The 22481-nt window shown below is 43.0% G+C and overlaps 1 protein-coding gene across 1 annotated transcript in view; it reads left to right on the top strand.

Moving 5' to 3' along the window:
• Positions 1-22481, top strand: part of plekhg2 (pleckstrin homology domain containing, family G (with RhoGef domain) member 2) — a 102821-nt gene that overhangs the window by 58103 nt on the left and 22237 nt on the right. Inside the window, exons 9-10 of the mRNA XM_060943489.1 lie at positions 1153-1335; positions 1490-1582. Of these exons, the coding sequence (XP_060799472.1) occupies positions 1153-1335; positions 1490-1582 (276 nt within the window). The remainder of the gene's footprint in view (positions 1-1152; positions 1336-1489; positions 1583-22481) is intronic.

Below are 22481 nucleotides of genomic sequence, written 5' to 3'. Positions count from 1 at the left end.
AGGTGCCATTAATACAGGTAACGAGTGGAGGACAGAGGAGCCTCTTAAAGAAGTTGTTACAGGTCTGTGAGAGCCAGAAATCTTGTTTGTTTGTAGGTGACTAAATACTTATTTTACCGAGGAATTTACCAATTAATTCATTAAAAAATCCTACAATGTGATATCCTGGATTCTTTCCCCCATTCTGTCTCTCATAGTTGAAGTGTACCTATGATGAAAATTACAGGCCTCTCTCATCTTTTTAAGTGGGAGAACTTGCACAATTGGTGGCTGACTAAATACTTTTTTGCCCCACTGTACACTGCCATGGCCTTCTGTCCTGGCAATGAAGTCCTAACCAATGAGTGAGTCAGCTCTAAACTCTTCTCTGCCAAGAGACAACAAACAAACAAATCTCATTGGATAACTCGATTTTAATGTTTTCAGGACAGTAACCCTTTCGTTTCTAAAGCAAATTTGATAGAAAATTAGAAGAGAATAGAATTGGAATTAGAAGAGAATAATTATAATGAAATTATGAAAGAAATTAAAGTATGAAAGAAATTAAATACAACATTTGAAATGCTGATGTGTTTGGGTCTTCTCTGAAGGTCTAGGAGGCCCTGATGGTTCCCCTCTGTATCAAATAAATTACCATAAATAACAATAAACAGTAAAAAAAAAAACTAAACCAAGTCAATAGTGCGTCCACATTTGCCTTTTTGCCTAATTTTATAAGGAAATTCGAACTCTTGAAGAACTTGCTGTGGGTGTTTCGTACATAGACTTTGACTGTCTCGCTTCTGTTTCTGCAGGTAAAACAAGACAACCTGAATGACATTTTTATTTGAAAATGCTCTTTAAATGAATTAAAATGTCTTCCTTTCTTTCATGTTACACAGAGAAAAAGGTTTGTGTGGTGGTGATTAATTTTTAGACATTTAAAATTAGGTCTTTCCTACTGATGTATTAACAAATAAGAGATGCAGAAGAGATAAAAATTATCACTTAGAACAAAATTCATAAAATCATTAAGGGCACCTGTGACACCTGGTTAACACATGAAAAGTTGCAAGAAATGTCCAGTACACACAACAGACACAAATACACATGTTTAAAGCGAAAAGTATTAGCATTGAAGTGTAACTGAACAAATTTGTTACATTCTACCAGGAGATTGAGAGTCTGTTGTTAAACTGGACTGGTCCGGATCTCAGCGGCTTTGGAGAGCTGGTCCTGGAAGGTTCCTTCCGGGTTCAGAGGGTTAAAAAGGAGCGGGCCTTCTTCCTCTTCGATAAAATGCTGCTGATTGCAAAAAAGAGGATGGAACATTTCATCTACAGCACACACATTTTTGTGAGTCATCAGTGTTACAAATCACCTTTTTCAATCTGTTGCTACTGGTATTCTACAATGTTTGGATTTGGATCAGGTGTCTGTGCATGAAAAGTTGTGAAAGTCTTAGTATGTCACAGAACACTCATGTGTAACCTCTTTTGCAATTTTCAAGTGTTGCAACTTGCTCCTGGTGGAGAACATGAAGGATCCTCTGTGTTTCAAGGTGTCAGATCAGACAATCCCAAAACAACAGCACATTGTTCAGGTATGAAATGGAAGATGGGAGACATCAAAGATGTGTGTAGAGTATATAATTAAATTCCAGTTTGATGTATTGATTATCACTTCACTCACTCTCTCACACACACACACACACACACACACACACACACACACACACACAGTGATTTGCTATTCTGTCAGGTGCCTGTACATATACTGTAGAGATCAGCAGAGGACCACACAGCTGAACAGGTGTTATTTTAGGCATATAGCAGTGACGTTTATATGGTACTACTATAGTATTGTTTGTGGTACTGATACCGCAATCACCACCTCTATGCCACGTTATGTTGGATCCAACCTACAAACGTCATAAACTGACACTGATGAAGCACCAGGGTAGGGGTGTCCAGTGTTTTCTGGAAAGGCCCTGCGTGGGCGCGTATTTCTTATTAAAAACAAACAAAAGCCAATTATGAAAGTCTGTTGAGAGCCAAGATCAACTGATTAAACAAATGGAATCAGGTGTGTTGGCACCTACTTAACTGGAATGAAAACCCGCACATGGAGTGGCCCTTTTATCTTTGCGGATAAGTTTGGACACCCCTGGGCTAAATGATGATTATAGTATGTCCCTGATGTGGGTGGAATACTGAGGTGGAAAATAACATTAACACAGACTTTTATTGTAATTCTCTTCACTTTGGCTTTTCAGCTTTTGCTCAGCTTATTCAGTCACGCGCGCGCACACACACACACACACACACACACACAAAACACACAGACGTGCTCTGACTGGGAGAGATCCTCTCTCATTGCTCTCTCCCTCCTTTTCTATCTTCCATCCTCACTGCAAAGCACATACAGACACAACTTTATTTGACCATAGGTGTACTGACTTTGCCACTCACCTTCCATGGCCCCGCCCTCCATTCACAAACTGACGCTTGGCCACACTCCCGCTGCCACAGTGATTAATGTGTGTTGTACAGTGGTGTTTGAAAGTCTGTGAACCCTTTAGAATTTTCTATATTTCTGCATAAATATGACCAAAAACATCATCAGATTTTCACACAAGTCCTAAAAGTAGATAAAGAGAACCCAGTTAAACAAATGAGACAAAAATATTATACTCGGTCATTTATTTAATGAGGAAAATGATCCAGTATTACATATCTGTGAGTGGCAAAAGTATGTGAACCTTTGCTTTCAGTATCTGGTGTGACCCCCTTGTGCAGCAATAACTGCAACTAAATGTTTGCGGTAACTGTTGATTAGTCCTGCACACCGGCTTGGAGGAATTTTAGCCCATTCCTCCATACAGAACAGCTTCAACTCTGGGATGTTGGTGGGTTTCCTCACATGAACTGCTCGCTTCAGGTCCTTCCACAACATTTCCATTGGATTAAGGTCAGGACTTTGACTTGGCCATTCCAAAACATTCACTTTATCCTTCTTTAACCATTCTTTGGTAGAACGACTTGTGTGCTTAGGGTCGTTGTCTTGCTGCATGACCCACCTTCTCTTGAGATTCAGTTCATGGACAGATGTCCTGACATTTTCCTTTAGAATTCGCTGGTATAATTCAGAATTCATTGTTCCATCAATGATGGCAAGCTGTCCTGGTCCAGATGCAGCAAAACAGGCCCAAACCATGATACCATAACAGCCATTGAATTTGTTCCACGTTTCCGTGACTGGCCCTCTGCAGGCCCTTGGCCATCCCCTGACTGGTTCGTGACTGTCTGCCAATTGGTCAGTGCAGATAATTTATCCCCCACAATGACGTAGTCAATGCAGTCCTGACTGGTGACGCCCCTAAGCAGCTTGTGTGAAAACCAGCTGCTATCCCTCATTTTTCCACGGGGAGGAGCAGTGATTGTCCGTTTCACAAAGCAGGTTTATCAAACGCTGAGAACAGCTGATTTCAGTTAGTTAATTCAACCCAGAGGACTTTCACCGTGAGTTAAAAAGCCATAAGATTTTAATGCGCTCATACAGCGAGTTTGAATATGTTTTCTGAAAGAAGCGCAACACTGCTGCAGCTGCCAATCACACTGGGAAATCCTAATAGAAATGAAATTACTAATCGGTTACAGCACAATGTCAATATAATTTAAAATTAATTCAACAGATCTGACAGGTGATTTATGTACGGTATGTGAAGGGAAACCGGCAAGGACTATATGCGCCTTGGTAGCCCGGGGGTTACACTGCATGCCTCATGATAGTGCGGTACGTAGTTCGATTCCGACTCGGGACATACAGCCTACTGCAATTTACTCCCCTCTCAGGCTAGAAGACCATGTATGAAACTTTTTTTTTTTTTAATGGGTAAAAGCCGTTTCAGATCGAGGCACACTTTTCTGATCGGCCTGCATACTCAAGCATCTCTGATATTGTATTAAAAAAAAAACTCCCATAAGAAACGCGGTGCAATGGGCTTAATTTGAGCCGGAACATGACGGAACAAGATCCGGAACCTCCGTCGTCGGATCCGGCAGCTATTTTCATTTCATTCGGTGTTCCGGCAGCTATTTAAATGGATCAGATCACCTCTGTGACCATCACAAAGGGGAAAAAAAATCAAACAATAAATTAAATAAATAAGTAAATAAAAATTTGTTTAGTGTTCGGTTTTGATTTTGATATCTGTTGTTGATTTCTCTCCTATGACATCCACAAAATCTATGCGAAAGGGGAAGAGGGAGGGACATGGGGTGTATACTTCCCATGTCCCATGTTCCCATGTTAAATACCCTACTTAAATCCTTAAAATGAGTCATGTAACGCATGTCTTGTGTGATCTGATCTCCAATGGTGAAATAAACCGGTTGTGATATGAGTACAGTCTGTTATTTTAGAAGATAAATTTAATATATAATTTAATATATGGGTGGCACGGTGGTGTAGTGGTTAGCGCTGTCGCCTCACAGCAAGAAGGTCCTGGGTTCGAGCCCCGGGGCCGGCGAGGGCCTTTCTGTGTGGAGTTTGCATGTTCTCCCTGTGTCCACGTGGGTTTCCTCCGGGTGCTCCGGTTTCCCCCACAGTCCAAAGACATGCAGGTTAGGTTAACTGGTGACTCTAAATTGACCGTAGGTGTGAATGGTTGTCTGTGTCTGTGTCAGCCCTGTGATGACCTGGCGACTTGTCCAGGGTGTACCCCGCCTTTCGCCCGTAGTCAGCTGGGATAGGCTCCAGCTTGCCTGCGACCCTGTAGAAGGATAAAGCGGCTAGAGATAATGAGATGAGATGAGATTTAATATATAGCCTAATAAAAAATAATATTTTATAACATATCACGACATATTACTGTCTGTAACTGTTCGTCACTAAAGCGTTTTCTAAGATCATAATGTTTGATATTTTTTTTTTAACACACACAATAGGCGTGTGTGCGTAAAGTTATAGTAAACCACCCCCCGCCTTTTTTTTTTTGAGTCGCCGGACCCACCCGCCTCCTGCGTTCCGGGACCTCCCACTTCACAAATTAAGCACTGGTGAGAGCATTTATTCATTGATAAAAACCTGAGGTCCGTTTCACAAAGCAGGTTTAGTGAAAACTCTGAGTCTGTAAACCCTGAAATGAGGGAAACTCTGGGTTTTCCGTAGAGGTCTGCGCGGGACAGAATTTTCAGTCCCGCTCCCGCAAAGAATTATGATTTTCAGTCCCGCTCCCGCCCGCCATATTTTGTCCCGCTCCCACCCGCAAATCCCGCATGATGCAGACGTTCGCGTTATTTCTCACGAAAGTTCTTGTCATTGGCTTGGGAAATTAAACATGCTGAACTTAGCTGAGCTCTCCACTGACCGATCCTTCACCTAGCGCACGGAGCGAGGGAGCGCGTTGCCAGGCGGCATGCGCAGCTGAGGCTTTACATGTACATCTGTATCTCTGTCCGGGGGCGCCGCTAGAAATCTTGGGCCCTATGAAAGATTACAATTTAGGGCCCCCCCGGTAAAATTTTCAAGCTCAAGCAACTGAATTTGAAGTCTGTTTTTGGCTGGCACTTTTACTTTACTACGCGTGTGATCAGCTACCTAGCAAGTTTAGGTGATACAATTATTTGGTATATGAACATTTTAAATGCAGAACTGTCAGAATTATACTGAATAGACTGTTGCCTTAAAATGAACATTCCATGATATATATGGAAGATATATATATATTTTTTCCTTTTATGAGCAACTATTATTAGGCCACTCAGTAGCCTATGGAGTTCATTCAATCCAAATGTTTGTGTTGAGAGAAATTGCATGCATATGGATTTATAACATTCTGTATGCACATTATGGATACTCCAGAGCCCTCCAGCAAACATCATCAATAATCAGGATTACAGAATGTATTCCTTTGTTTCCTCCATTTATTGACTTATTGTATGTGATCAAATGTATGCCTTGATGAATAACTACACTAGTTTTTTGATACAATTACAGAGTGCACTGCAAGAAATCCACTAAGTGTTTTTGGTTTCTTTTAGGCATCACACATTTATTAGAAAACACAGCAAATGTTCAAATATTCAAGTTAAATACTTAGCAACAGTATCAATAAATCCACACATGAACAATAGCAATGATATCTCTGACCACAGCTAATATGCAAAATATTAAAGTTAAATACTTAACAATATCAACAAATCCACACATGAACAATGGCAAAACATCTAGACTTCATTATACAATAAAGATACCTATGAAAAAAGGTGATTTTTTTTTCACACAGTGTGATATCCGGACTTCATAATTCATCACACCTGCTCCTGCTTAGCAACTTCTAGAATGTTCACCTCTGTTGCGCACATAGAAAAACTGCCAGCTGCTCTAAACTGCGCTAATCCCGCGCCCAGAATCAGACTGTACCATTAGTAAAAAGGGTGGAGGGGTGAAATGACAATATCATAAATAATTCAAGAAAAATGTTATAGCAAATCATAACCATGTATAATTTGCATATTTTAACAGATGAAATGAAATATTTTATTTCAAAAACTTACACAAGGCAATACTATTAAAATAATATTAATATCCCTCACAGGCCCCCCTGTCAGTGCCAGGCCCTTAGAATCGTCCTAACTTTCCCCCCCGAGCGGCGCCCCTGTCTCTGTCTGTCTGTCTATCTCTCTGTCTGTCTGTGTCTATCTATATGTCTCTCTCTCTCTCTCTCTCTCTCTCTCTCAATCTTTCTCTATCTGTCCGCATGGTGTGTGTGTGTGTGTGTGTGTGTGTGTGTAAAACCCTGACAGCATTTGGCCAGAGTGTCGTATTACACTGAGGCTATTCTCTCTCTCTCTCTCTCTCTCTCTCTCTCTCTCTCTCTCTCTCTCTCTCTCTCACACACACACACACACACACACACACACACACACACACACACACAGGAAATGAAGAAAATAAAAAGGAATAAGAAAAAATAAATAAATAGAAAGAAAGAAAGGCGGCATGGTGGTGTAGTGGTTAGCGCTGTTGCCTCACAGCAAGAAGGTCCGGGTTCGAGCCCCGTGGCCGGCGAGGGCCTTTCTGTGCGGAGTTTGCATGTTCTCCCCATGTCCGCGTGGGTTTCCTCCAGGTGCTCCGGTTTCCCCCACAGTTCAAAGACATGCAGGTTAGGTTAACTGGTGACTCTAAATTGAGCGTAGGTGTGAATGTGAGTGTGAATGGTTGTCTGTGTCTATGTGTCAGCCCTGTGATGACCTGGCGACTTGTCCAGGGTGTACCCCGCCTTTCGTCCGTAGTCAGCTGGGATAGGCTCCAGCTTGCCTGCGACCCTGTAGAACAGGATAAAGTGGCTAGAGATAATGAGATGAGATGAGAAAGAAAGAAAGGAGTTTGAAAGTGAAAAAGAAGAAAGCGAGACTGACATTGAGGAAGAAAGAAGAGAAAAAACAACAAATGAAAGAACAAATAAAATGAGTGCGTGAGAGAGAGAAGAGAGAGAATGAGTGTCAGTGTATGAACAAAATAAAAAATAAGAAGACTTTACACACGCACACACACACACACACACACACACTTATGTACGTGCACACACAGACACAGACACACACAGGCAAAAATATTAGAATTGCACATTGGCAGTAGTGCATTAGCATTGTGTGTGTGTCTCCCCTCTGAAAAAACATGTGCGGAAAGGAATCGGAAACGTACGCGAGATTAGACCACATTCGCAAATTTAGGCATCTTAAAATGTTTTTATTAATGCCAAATAAAATATCCAGCACAAATTATATATGATAGACATAAATTAATATTTAATTCGGTTTTTCCACAGTTTATCCAAAGTCTCATTTTTTTCAGGGTGTGTTCTGAGTGTTTGCCCTTAGCAGTTTACAGGAGACAGAAAAACAGGTTCTGAATGTTCTGGGGGATGCCTTTTGCATTGTTCAAAGACAGGTGAGAATGGTCCCTTTTCACTGAATGGGAGGTAGGGCAGCTTGCACATTCCATCCAAACAAGCTGTTATGCATTACAAAAGGTTAGACGCCATACTGTAGTTTACCCTGTAAGACCCATTGTTTCAATATTACAACATCACTTTTAGCAATTTTAACAAAAGGTCTGCAAACATGTTTTTTTTTTCTCAAGACCACATTTACACCATAATGTAATCATATGAAAAATACCATTACAGACTGGTGGAGCAGCGTGCCGAAAATAATATGTATTTGGTCCAAGGTGTGGGTTTTTTTCATACGTCGCTGGCTCTTTTGCCAGTAGCGCATCACTTGCGCAGGTCTGGGGTTACCCTGCAATTTTCGGGTTGTTCTATTATTATTAGGCTACCGCATAAAAGCGGTCACATTGTGTGCTCAATACCTGTATACAGCGCTGAAATAAACGTTTTGCAATGAATAAGAAGTGTTTTGAGTTAACAGCATATTTTTAACACTAGAAGGCCCAAAGTGCAGACTTTAGTCTGCAATGAAATCCCCCCAAATTTGTGAATAAGTCTAACGTACCATTATCTGCCTCCCATTGTTGTGTAAAGAAGCCTAATTATTGTGTTACCTGAGAAATAGCCTCTTTGTTTCTAACCCTAACCAGACTTCACACTCAGTGCGTTTACATGCACATAGAGAAAATCGAATTTCTGCCGTTGCTCGACTGAAATCGAAGCTCTAAATGGCATGTAAACACCTTAGCTAGGCTGAAATTGAACCGAACTTGATTTCTCGCAATCGAGCTACACGACCTAGATTATGCGATTTCTGCCGAGCTACTTAGTGCATGTAAACCCTATCGAGCTACGTAGTCGAGCCGCTTACGTCAGCACTGCCCCTTCCGGAAGTGACGAGTGATGAGACCACAAGCAGGAAACACAATAGCCTCGGTCGGCATGACAACGAATCATGACAACAGCATGAATCTTTTCTTTTTGTGGCATTGTTTGCACTGTTAAAATTTAGCTCACTTACTGTATCACCAAACACATCTGTACAGCTGTTGGATAGCTGTGAATTGTATACATAAACAAGTCATTGTATTTGTGTGTGTGTATGTGTGTGTATATATATATATATGTCCAACATCTGAAGAATGTCAATAAAAACAAAACAAATGAACTGTGTGTTTATTAAGACATAAGTTAAATTGTAAGCAAAAAAAATATTTTTTTTGTAAGCAAAAAAATGGACTTTAGAAAAATATACAATTGTGCAAAATAAGTTGTCTTACAAAACGGTGGTCTGCGCCGGACAGTTTGTAGCCATACAGTCTGTTAGAGCAAGCCTAACAGCTTGAACACGGAACTGCCAGTGTTGCCAGATTGGGAGGTTTTAAGTGCATTTTGGCGGATTTGAACATGTTTTGGGCTGGAAAACGTCAGCAGTATCTGGCAACACTTTAGCTCTTCTTCATGACGACAACCAGAAGTGTACCAACACGATGGGGCGTGTAGCGCCACCTGTGGCTTGGGTGCACAATGCACCTTACACAATAGCTCGATTTCACAGTTGCATGTAGGATTGGATTTCTCTGGCACCCCTGCTGGGACCCTTTGCTCGATTACCGACAGTAGCTCGATTTGGATGTGCATGTAAACGTACTGAATGTCACAACCAAGGCAACCAAGAAGGATCAGTTCTAACCCTAACCCCAAATCCTGGATCTAACCCCAACCTGAGCTCACCCCTAACCCAACCCCTAGCCTTAGCCCCTAACCCAAAACCTAGCCTCAAATAATAATGGAATAATAACCCAAATATAACATGGGGGTACTGACCAGGCACTTGTGGAGCATTGAGGATGGGGCTTGGGAAGGACAGTGCACAACACGGCCTTGGCCTAGGCCAGGACGTGGATCTTTCCGGAAGCCCTAACCCAAGTATGTGATTGAGCAGGACAGTTCAGACACAGAGGCCACATCAGATGAGGAGGAAGACACAATGCACATCAACCCCCCTTGTAATAAAAAAACAAAAAGTTGCAGATGTGGGCATAACACCTGGATCCACAGAGAAGGCGAAAAATGGCACTGTGTGGTTCCACCACAAAGTTGGAGACTTTTCTGCTCATGAAACTCCACAGACAGCATTCAATGGATCTGGAGGGCCAACAGAGTTTGCAACATGCAAAATCACGAGTCGCCTTCAAAGCTTCCTGTATTTGTTGGATATCAGCATGTTGTTGGCCATCAGAGACTGCACAGTCCAGGAGGGCCATAGAACAAATCCCAGCTGGCAGATGAGTGTCTTCGAGCTGATGGCGTTCCTCGCAATCCTTTTTCGAAGGGCTGCCAAGGGCTACATTGGTGCCATGCGACTCATGTGGGCCAATAGATTCGGCAACCCAGATATCAAAGCCATAATGCCCCATAACCACTTTCTTGAAATAAAGCGGTACCTTCGCTTCGACAACAAGGACACCTGCAAGGAGCGCATACAAACGGACAAATTTGCAGCAATTTCAGACATCTGGCAGGAGTTTGTTCAGAATTGTGTGTCGTCCTACAGTCCAGGACAACATGTTACCATGCATGAGCAGTTATTTCCTTCAAAGGTTCGTTGTCCCTTTCTGCAGTACATCACATCCAACCCTGACAAGTTTGGAATCAAGTTTTGGATTGCAGCAGATCTGGACACAAAATACATGTGTAATGCCATCCCTTACTTGGGAAAAGATCCCACTTGTCCAACGGGAGAGAGGCTATCAGAGAATGTTGTTTTGAAATTGATGGAACCATTTACCGTATGGACCAGGGAAGGACTGTAACTATGGATAATTTCTTCACCTCTCTGTCTTTGGCTAACAGGCTTCTTCAATGAAAAACAACTCTGCTTGGCACCATCAACAAAAATCGTCAGGAGCTACCAGCAACTGCAAAGGAAACCTCGGGGCACCAGTTGTACTCCACACAGGTGTTCACATCTGGAAGTGCCTTGCTGATGGTGTTTGCAACAAAAAAAAGAAATCTGTTTGTCTTCTGAGCACCATGCATCAGAAAGTGGAAATTGTGGACACCACAAAACAAAAACCAAACACTGTTGTTGATTACAACCATTTCAAATGCAGCGTTGATATCATGGACCAGAAATTACATAATTACTCGGTGCGTGCAGGAACACGGAGATGGCCCATGGCTGTGTTTTACAACCTGCTTGACATGGCTGTCACAAATGCACATGTCTTGTACACAGTATGTACAGGATCCAAAGAAAGTCGCCAATTGTTCATGCTGGAGCTTGCAGAGGAACTTCAAAACAGGCTTTTGCAGGAAAAGGCACAAGGGGAAGAACACAAACAGCAGCGTGAGATGAAAGTTTCTCAGAAGAAAAAGACACAGTGCCAGGTGCGCATACCCTGCAATAATAACAGAAGCACTGAACTTTGTGTACGCTGCCACAAATACACCTGTGGCGAATGTACCGTAGGAAAGACTCACCATGGGAATGTGGAAACTACTAGATGGGACAACTGTATGCTACATTTCTGTGCTTTGTATAGCCTCCATTTGTAGTGAGCCTGCTTTCCTTAGTGTGAAATAAATGTTTATTTTCTTCCTGAAGTTATACCGTCTGTAGTTTTTCCAAGCTGAAATTGTGTTTTTTGGGGCACTAATTCCAGTCCTCTGTCCTCTGACATTGTGCGCTTGAGTCATTGCGTATTACTGAAAAAAAAGAAAGAACGAATGATACACGGATTGTGTATCATTCGTTCTTTCCATTTTTAATTGCCAATCAAAAAATGAAAAAAATGACTTGTTTTTCATTTCAATTTTAGGCTCATATAAAAAAAAATATGAAAAAACAGTCATTTTTTCATTTTTTATGTTAAAATAAAAACAAATAACAAAATAACCAGTCACTTTTTCATTTTTTGATTTTTGATTGCCATTTGAAAATAGAAAGAATGAATGATACACTGATTCAAACAATTAAGCTGTACGGTACTTTCATCACAAGCATGTTGTTTAGCGTGCCCTATAAGGCCTGCTTCATGAAACAGTAATCAGTGGCTACATTCAACTTGTAATAGATTTCAGTAGTTAGTAAAGTCTTATAAGCAAAAAAAAGTCTGTTTTCAGTCATCCCAACATTGCCACTATTTAATATTGTTTAGCCTATTTGAAAGCAGGACCTACATGTAACACTAAAAAGTGCACAGTGCTTCATTGCAAGAGTCACTTTTTTTAAATATTTATTTTTGAGCGAGTTTGCCTTTGTTTAACAGTAGCTGGTGTAGAGGTTGGCAGAAAACAGGGAGAGAGGAGTGAGGGTGAAAAACCCAAGGCAAGAATCGAACCATGTTTCAGGAGTTACCGGTACAAGACGTGCAGTAACCACCAGACTACCAAGACCCGCAGTTTTGCCTGCTCCTGCACCGAAAACAATAACCTACCGTATAGACTTTACCCAGTAAATCTGAGGTAACATTTTGCATTGACTTGTTTGGGGTAGATTTAATTCCATATATTGAGTATAAAATAACTGAAATAAAAAGGTATGAAATACTTAAATTGGGTAAAATTTACCTCACATTTATGTATCTATTCAACAGCTACTTTCTCATTGAAACTGGGTAAAATTATCTCTTGTTTGCTAGTAGGTAATACCTGATAATTACTAATCAAAGGTAATTAATATCACTTATGGTAGTAACCATTACTTATTCGGAGAAGGTAAGATGTACCCCCCCCCCAAAAAAAAAGACTTTCAGATGGTTCATCATCTCAATGTTTTTAATCCATAAAATCATCAAAAAAAAACCCACAGAATAAAGTGCAGTACAACAGCTTCACACAACATTTCAAGTAATGAACCTGTTTTACGGTATACCGTAGCTCACTAAACTATACGGTAACAGCCGGAGAGAGGAAGATGGCAGTCCGAGAGTTCCCTGGCTGACTGCAATAATTCCTAAATATTCCTTGGCTGACTGCAATAATCGAGTAAATTTTATCTGGTTTGCTTAGATTATATTTACCACTCTCCAAAATCACTTCTTACAGTGTACACTGAAAAAAGTAACCTATGGTATAGAATTTACCCAATAAATCTGAGGTAACAATTTGCATTGACTTGTTTGGGGTAGATTTCATTCCATATATTGAGTATAAAATAACTGAAATAAAAAGCTATGAAATACTTAAATAAATTGGGTAAAATTTACCTCACATTTATGTATCTATTCAACAGCTATTTTCTCACTGAAATTGGGTAAAAAATTATCTCTTGTTTGCTAGTAGGTAATACCTGATAATTACTAATCAACGGTAATTAATATCACTTAGTAACCATTACTTATTCGGAGAAGGTAAGATGTACCCAACCAAAAAAGACTTTCAGATGGTTCATCATCTCAATGTTTATAATCCATAAGATCATAAAAAACCCCAGAATGAAGTGCAGTACAACAGCTTCACACAACATTTCAAGTAATGTATTTTTTTATGAGAGAAGCGCCATCTAATGGTGACACCGTAGAATCGAATGAATGGGCGTGTTTAGAATTAAAATAGGAGAGGGAGGGGGTCTGAGCTCTGCATGGCAGCCTGCTGGCTTTCAGCTGGGAACTGCACGGAAGTCGCATGGCAGTCGCATGGCGTGCGGCTGGAACGGGAACAATTCAATAGCTGCCATCCTGGCCCACATGCGGCAAAACAGCCCCAAACCTTGATACTACCACCACCATGTTCCACAGATGGGATAAGGCTCTTATGCTGGAATGCAGTGTTTTTCCTTTCTCCAAACATAACGCTTCTCATTTAAACCAAAAAGTTCTATTTTGGTCTCATCCATCCACAAAACATTTTTCCAATAGCTTTCTGGCTTGTCCACGTGATCTTTAGCAAACTGCAGACGAGCAGCAATGTTCCTTTTGGAGAGCAGTGGCTTTCTCCTTGCAACCCTGCCATGCACACCATTGTTGTTCAGTGTTCTCCTGATGGTGGACTCATGAACATTAAGGCCAAGTTTACATTAGACCGTATCTGTCTCGTTTTCTTCGCAGATGCACTGTCCGTTTACATTAAACCGCCTGGAAACGCCGGGAAATGGGAATCCGCCAGGGTCCACGTATTCAATCCAGATCCTGTCAGCTTCGGTGCTGTGTAAACATTGAGAATACGCGGATACGCTGTGCTGAGCTCTAGCTGGCATCGTCATTGGACAATGTCACTTTGACATCCACCTTCCTGATTCGCTAGCGTTGGTCATGTGACGCGACTGCTGAAAAACGGCGCGGACTTCCGCCTTGTATCACCTTTTATTAAAGAGTATAAAAGTATGAAAATACTGCAAATACTGATGCAAATACTGCCCATTGTGTAGTTATGATTGTCTTTAGGCTTGCCATCCTTCCACTTGCAAGTGGTAAGTGATATACGCTGGGATCACACACACAGCGGCTCAGTCCCGAATCACAGCTTGTGCACTTCACTCGCGTGCTCTGTGAGCTGCGCAAGGCCGGAGTGCGCACCCTCCAGAGGGCACTCGCTGTTCAGGGCGGAGTGATTTGGAGCGCAGGATGCCTGCGGAGCCGAGCGTATCCGTGTATTGGTGTTGCTGTGTGCACGCAAATCGTGTACTGGTGTTGCTGTGTGCACACTAATCGTTTTAAAAACGTTAATCTGATGATCTGCTGATACGGTCTAATGTAAACATGGGCTAACATTAGCCAATGTGAGAGAGGCCTTCAGTTGCTTAGAAGCAGTGGGGTCCTTTGTGACCTCACTGGCTATTACACACCTTGCTCTTGGAGTGATCTTTGTTGGTCGATCACTCCTGGGGAGGGTAACAATGGTCTTGAATTTCCTCCATTTGTACACAATCTGTCTGACTGTGGATTGGTGGAGTCCAAACTCTTTAGAGATGGTTTTGTAACCTTTTCCAGCCTGATGAGCATCAACAATGCTTTTTCTGAGGTCCTCAGAAATCTCCTTTGTTCATGCCATGATACACTTCCACAAACATGTGTTGTAAAGATCAGACTTTGATAGATCCCTGTTCTTTAAATAAAACAGTGTGCCCACTCACACCTGATTGTCATCCCATTGATTGAAAACGCCTGACTATAATTTCACCTTCAAATGAACTGCTAATCCTAGAGGTTCACATACTTTTGCCACTCACAGATATGTAATATTGGATCATTTTCCTCAATAAATAAATAAATGACCAAGTATAATATTTTTGTCTCATTTGTTTAACTGGGTTCTCTTTATTAGGATGCAGTGCAAAGCACAGCAACTATTGTTCTTCTACGTGTTTCTTCTTCTTCCGTATTATTCTTCCTCCTACGCAAATTTTGATTTCGAATAACTCAATAACCGTACGTCGCACACAGACAAACAATATATCAAAACGTGCGGCTCGATCGGACTCGCTATGCTATTACTTTTCTCTACAGAATACGATTTTTTCGCGATGTAGTCGCGAAAAAATCGCCCCAAAAAAACCCATTCATTTCTATGGAATTAATTGAAAAAAAAGCACTTTTTCAAACATCCGCTGCTCTGGCATGCTTTCACCTAGAGACGAGATTCAAATTCTAAAATGTAGGAAAACTTCTCCTCTGTGGATCTGGCATTCAACTTTTCTGCTAGGTTCTACACTTTCGGATCAGTCCCGGCTCAAACGCCATGTGGGTTCCGGGAGAAAATCCGGCTTTTGAATGGGTGTCTATTGCGTTACACACCAGTGGACCTCGTTAAGTCAGAGTGGAGAGGGGTTGAAAAAAAAGGTCAAACTTTCTCGCTTAAACTGTGTTTTCAGCCACAAATTTCACTCTACAGATATGATTTTCTCAAAAGTAGTAGTAAAACTTGTCCTGATTCACACAATGTGTCTACCTAAACGACAGGATTTACAGTTTTTGAATGAGAAGCCTCAAACTGAGAAGAGGGCAGCCGAATGGCCTCATTGACACCCATTATAAATGTGACAGAAAAGTCAGTCATTTTTAAATCGCTCTAGTGTCCTTATTTTTAACACTACAGAGAAAAAAATACATCATTTTATTCAGGAGACCCTTCTAGCGCTCACTGTGAAAGAATTTTGTGAATAGCTTCTTCCGTTGTCGAGTTATTTGTCATTGTTCGAGGCCTGTTCCGTAGTAAAACACAGCACAAAATTCAAGACCTTGTGTGTCTTCTCATTGACACCCATTATAAATGTGACAGAAAAGTCAGTCATTTTTAAAATCGCTCTAGTGTCCTTATTTTTAACACTACAGACAAAAAAATACATCATTTTATTCAGGAGACCCTTCGAGCGCTCACTGTGAAAGAATTTTGTGAATAGCTGCTTTCGTGGTCGAGTTATTTGTCGTTGTTCGAGGCCTGGTCCTGAGCAAAAAAACAGCAGAAAACTCAGTACCTTGTGTGTCTTAGCTCTCCTGAGGCCCGTCGCCATGCCGACTGGGGCCAATGACAGGGCAGGTTGGGGGGGGGGGGTTTGCTGTCTCAAGCACACACATAAATCATGCTCAAAATTTCAAACTTAAACTGTGTTTTCAGCCACAAATTTCACACTACAGACATAATTTTCTCAAAAGTAGTAGTCACACTTGTCCCAAAAAACCCCCATTCATTTCTCATCTCATCTCATCTCATTATCTCTAGCCGCTTTATCCTTCTACAGGGTCGCAGGCAAGCTGGAGCCTATCCCAGCTGACTACGGGCGAAAGGCGGGGTACACCCTGGACAAGTCGCCAGGTCATCACAGGGCTGACACATAGACACAGACAACCATTCACACTCACATTCACACCTACGGTCAATTTAGAGTCACCAGTTAACCTAACCTGCATGTCTTTGGACTGTGGGGGAAACCGGAGCACCCGGAGGAAACCCACGCGGACACGGGGAGAACATGCAAACTCCGCACAGAAAGGCCCTCGCCGGCCCCGGGGCTCGAACCCAGGACCTTCTTGCTGTGAGGCGACAGCGCTAACCACTACACCACCGTGCCACCCCCATTCATTTCTATGGAATTAATTGAAAAAAAAGCACTTTTTCAAACATCCACTGCTCTGGCATGCTTTCACCTAGAGACGTGATTCAAACTCTAAAACGTAGGAAAACTTCTCCTCTGTGGATCTGGCATTCAACTTTTCTGCTAGGTTCTACACTTTTGGATCAGTCCCGGCTCAAACGCCATGTGGGTTCCGGGAGAAAATCCGGCTTTTGAATGCGTGTCTATTGTGTTACACAAGTGTTGAATGGGCGCTCCTGCTCAGGCCCGTCGCCATGCCGACTGGGGCCAGTGAGGTAGCAGAGAGGGGGGAGGGGGCTGCTGTCTCAAGCACACACATAAATCATGGCATTGTAGCTTCATAGCAGGTCACACATTCACGGCCAGCAAACATGCGTGACCGAATTGCTTCGCGCACTGCATCCTCTCACAATTTCCCCCGGGGAATTGTCCGGTCTAGTCTAGTTTTAGGACTTGTGTAAAAATCTGATGATGTTTTAGGTCATATTTATGCAGAAATATAGAAAATTCTAAAGGGTTCACAAACTTTCAAGCACCACTGTACATGCAAAATTAAGTCCTTTAACATTCAAATGCTCAGTTGTATCCTGTCTCAAATGTAACTCGCTTTGGATAAAAGTGTCTGCCTTAAATGACTGCAATGTAAAAGTATTTAAATACAGTCTGGGCCATAAGTTTTTTATACACAGAGAAAATTAACACTTTACAAAAAAAAAAAATTATTTTACTAATAAAATATGCTCCACATGGTTGCCATTATTTTCAAAACAGATTTGAATACACCATAAGTATGATTCCAGTTCATTCTTCTGCTGATAAAGGCATCCTTCAAGGTTATCTGGAACATGAAAATAAACATAATTCTCCCCATCCACAGAGAATCAACTATTCACCAAGTTTCTGTTCTACATTTCCACACCAGTGATGCATCTTCATGTGAACATTTGTTTTTAATATCAGTCTGCAGATGTTGTGGAAACTTGCTTGTTTATAAGAAGAGTCAAAAAGTCAAGGATTTGCGGAAATTAGAATTTTATTGGCTCAGACAACAAAAGCCAAGTCAGGCTGCAGAGTGATCTCTCGTATAATGACATCGTATGATTGCTGTATGCTAATGTGAGGGATGCATACAGAGTCACACCCCTCCCCCCACTAGGGAAGTCTGACCACAACCTGGTTCTTCTACAGCCGAAGTACACCCCCCGGTTCAAAGGCAGTCTGCAACAACTAGCTCCATCAGGAGGTGGTCCCCTGAAATGGAAGATGCCCTCAGAGACTGCTATGACATCACGGACTGGGATGTGCTGCTTAGCCCACACTGTGAGGACATAGAGGGGCTGACACACTGTCTGACGGATTATCTCAACTTCTGTGCAGACGTGGTTTTCCCCGCCAAGACTGTACAGTGTTACCCTAATAACAAGCCATGGGTAACATAGGAAGTGAAAGCTATCCTCAACAGGAAGAAGGCTGCCTTCAGGAGCAGGGACAGGGAGGTGATGAAAGCAGCACAGCAGGAGGTGAAACGCTGTGTGAGGGAAGCTAAGGACAGCTACAGGAGAGAGGTGGAGCAGAAGCTGAAGGAGAACAGCATGAGGGAGGTCAGGGAAGGTGTGAAAACCATCACAGGCCACAATAGAAAGACCAGAGTCGTTGAGGGGACAGTGGAGAGGGTGAAGGAGTTGAATGACTTTGGCCAAGTTTACATTAGACCGTATCTGTCTCGTTTTCTTCACGGATGCACTGTCCGTTTACATTAAACCGCCTGGAAACGCCGGGAAACGGGAATCCGCCAGGGTCCACGTATTCAATCCAGATCGTGTCAGCTCCGGTGCTGTGTAAACATTGAGATACGCGGATACACTGTGCTGAGCTCTAGCTGGTGTCGTCATTGGACAACGTCACTGTGACATCCACCTTCCTGATTCGCTGGCGTTGGTCATGTGACGCGACTGCCGAAAAACGGCGCGGACTTCCGCCTTGTATCACCTTTCATTAAAGAGTATAAAAGTATGAAAATACTGATGCAAATACTGCCGATTGTGTAGTTATGATTGTCTTTAGGCTTGCCATCCTTCCACTTGCAAGTGGTAAGTGATATGCGCTGGGATCACACACACAGCGGCTCAGTCCCGAATCACAGCTTGTGCACTTCACTCGCGTGCTCTGTGAGCTGCGCGGGGCCGGAGTGCACACCCTCCAGAGGGCACTCGCTGTTCAGGGCGGAGTGATTTGGAGCGCAGGATGCCTGCGGAGCCGAGCGTATCCGTGTATTGGTGTTGCTGTGTGCACGCAAATCGTGTATTGGTGTTGCTGTGTGCACACTAATCGTTTTAAAAACGTTAATCTGATGATCCACTGATACGGTCTAATGTAAACATGGGCTTCAGCTACATCCACACGACAACGAGATGTTATTTAAAAATATATCGCGTCCAAATGGGCAACACTGTGATGACCTGGCGACTTGTCCAGGGTGTACCCCGCCTTTCGCCCGTAGTCAGCTGGGATAGGCTCCAGCTTGCCTGCGACCCTGTAGAAGGATAAAGCGGCTAGAGATAATGAGATGAGATGAGATGAAATGGGCAACAATCAGTAAAATATCAGGTCCATATGGCAACGCAACGCTTGCTGAAAACGATGCAATACACATGCCACACCTCTAGGGGCGCTGTAAGACGGTCCCTTCGGAGACAATAGAAGAAATAAGGACGCATGCGCATAAACTATTATGCGCGAGACTTCATATTAGCCACAAAGTCAGGAAAATCTGTTTGTAAAATTACATTATAATGACCAAATACGAGGAAAAGTATTTTTCCAGTCTCACCTGTGAAAGGTAATCCCATGTGATCTCGTTTGGACAGCAAACCTGTTGGTACAGTTAAACGCAGCTAATCTTTATTCTCCGCTTTGACCTCTCCAAAATGGCGGTGAGGATGACATGATTCTACGCGGAAGGCGGCGTCTTTAATGGTCCGGAATAAATTGAATGATACACGTTGATGGATTAATTTGTTGTTTCTCACCTGTGAAAGGTAATCCCATATGATCTCGTTTGGACGGTAAACCTGTTGGTACAGTTAAACGCAGCACATGAATCTTTATTCTCCGCTTTGACCTATCCAATATGGCGACGAGGATGACATATGATTCTACGCGGAAGGCGGCATCTTTAATGGTCCGGAATAAATTGAATGATACACGTTGATGGATTAATTTCTTCTACGCCCTTTTTGAGGAATGTATTGTAGGACTTAAACCCACATCTGAAGAGGTAAGATCGCTCCTTTTTTTTTCCCTATTTTTGCTGGCGGGATTGACTCTGCCCTAAGGGCAGAGTCTCTCTCTCTCTCTCTCTCTCTCTCACTTTGCACCATTACACAATAAATATTCACAGTGAAAATATTTTGTAAGCGCGTTTCATGAACCAAGTTATAGGATTTGTTGACAACTCGCATCGAGTTCGTTACACTTCTACCCGGCGTGAAGCACTGACAGTCATGTGGTTGTGACGTCATCGTAAACAAATCCGTTCTACTCATCCAGACGACTTCACAACGGCAACGTTGCCAGATCTTTCCACTCTGGAACCCGTTCTCAAAAAGATTGTGTTTTGGGCACCCAAAACGCCGGTGCCGTGTGGACGCCAGGCCAAAACGATAAGCAATTGCCGTGTGGACAGGGCCTTCTTCAACCAGTTCAACCAGCCCATGTCCTCCCCACCCTCCCCCTCACTGCAGCTATCTCTCCTTCTTCCCTCAACACACCTCCCTCCAGTCATCGCAGCAGCCCCCTCCTCCCTCACCTCACCACAGACTCTTCCATGCATTACTGCAGACCAGGTCAGAGGTCAACTGAGGAAGCTTCATCCCAGGAAAGCAGCAGGCCCAGACAAGGTGTGTCCCCAACTGGATAAGGGAAATGGCACAGTGAGGATCCTCTTCTTGGACTTCTCAAGTGCCTTCAACACCATCCAGCCCCTTTTGCTTCAGGACAAATTGAACAAGATGCGAGTGGACCCCTGCCTGGTCACCTGGATCTCCAGCTACCTCACTGACAGGCCGCAGTACATCAGGCTGAAGGACATCACATCTGACACTGTGATTAGCAGCACCAGAGCACCCCAGGGCACGGTGCTGGCCCCTCTTCTCTTCACCCTGTACACCGTGGATTTTTGCTACAACTCGGAGCTGTGTCACATTCAGAAGTTTGCTGATGACACAGCCATCATTGGGTGTATCAGTGACAACAGAGAGGAGGAGTATAGGAGCCTGGTGAGGGACTTTGCTGTGTGGTGCAACAGGAACCATCTGCAGCTCAACACCTTGAAGACCAAGGAGCTGGTCATTGACTTTGGGAGGTCCAGACCAAGGTCACAACCAGTTCTGATCGAGGGAGTCGAGGTGGAGGCTGTGGATTCCTACAAGTACCTTGGGCTGTGGCTGGACAGCAAGCTGGACTGGACTTGCAACACCAATCACTTATACAGGAAGGGACAGAGCAGGCTATACTTCCTTAGGAGGCTGCGGTCCTTTAACATCTGCAGGAGACTCCTGTGGATGTTCTATCAGTCTGCGGTCGTCAGTGTCCTGTTTTACACTGTGGTGTGCTGGGGGGGATAGCACATCCAAGAAGGACACATCCAGGCTGGACAAACTGATCAGGTGGGCTGGCTCTGTGGTTGGCATGAAGCTGGACTCTCTGGTGATGGTGGCAGAGAAGAGGACTATGGACAAACTATTGAATATCATGGACGATGCCAGTCACCCTCTGCACACCATCATCAGCAACCAGAGGAGCCTGTTCAGTGACAGAATGCTCCTTCCCAAGTGCAGGATGAACAGACTTAAAAACTCCTTTGTCCCTCGCGCCATCAAACTGTACAACTCCTCTCTGGGGGGGGGGAGAGGTAACAGGAAGACAGAGGATGAGAAGGAGCAGTAGCCTAGCCTAACAATAAGCAATACTGGACAATGTGCAATATCCCTCCTGCTGGTCCCCCTTTTTTCTCCCCCCTTCCTCTCTTCCCCATATCTTATTCTTTTTATACTTGTATATGTAAATACTTAATTTAATTTATCTAGAAGTTTTTTCTCTATTTTCTATTCTCTGTTTATCCTGTAATGATGCTGCTGGAATCTTAATTTCCCTGAGGGAACCCACCCAAAGGGATCAGTAAAGTTCTATCTAATCTAATCGTTTCTTATTTGATATATTTCTAAACATCATAGTTCACATCCATTATGATATCACCAATGATCTTATTGGTTGGTGTTTCACATCAACCCTCACCAGATCTTCTCATTACATTAATGGCATTTAGCAGACGTTCTTATCCAGAGCGATGTACAACACACCCAGAGCAGCCTGGGGAGCAGTTGGGGGTTAGGTGTCTTGCTCCAGGGCACTTCAGCCATTCCTGCTGGTCCATGGAATCAAACCAGCAATGTTTTGGTCCCAAAGCTGCTTCTCGAACCATTAGGCCATGGCTTCCCCTATTCACCT

Source organism: Neoarius graeffei, chromosome 17, assembly GCF_027579695.1.
Source record: "Neoarius graeffei isolate fNeoGra1 chromosome 17, fNeoGra1.pri, whole genome shotgun sequence".
Lineage (NCBI taxonomy): Eukaryota > Metazoa > Chordata > Actinopteri > Siluriformes > Ariidae > Neoarius > Neoarius graeffei.
The sequence above is the reverse complement of the archived record's forward strand: the minus strand, read 5'-3'. Positions and strand labels throughout refer to the sequence as shown.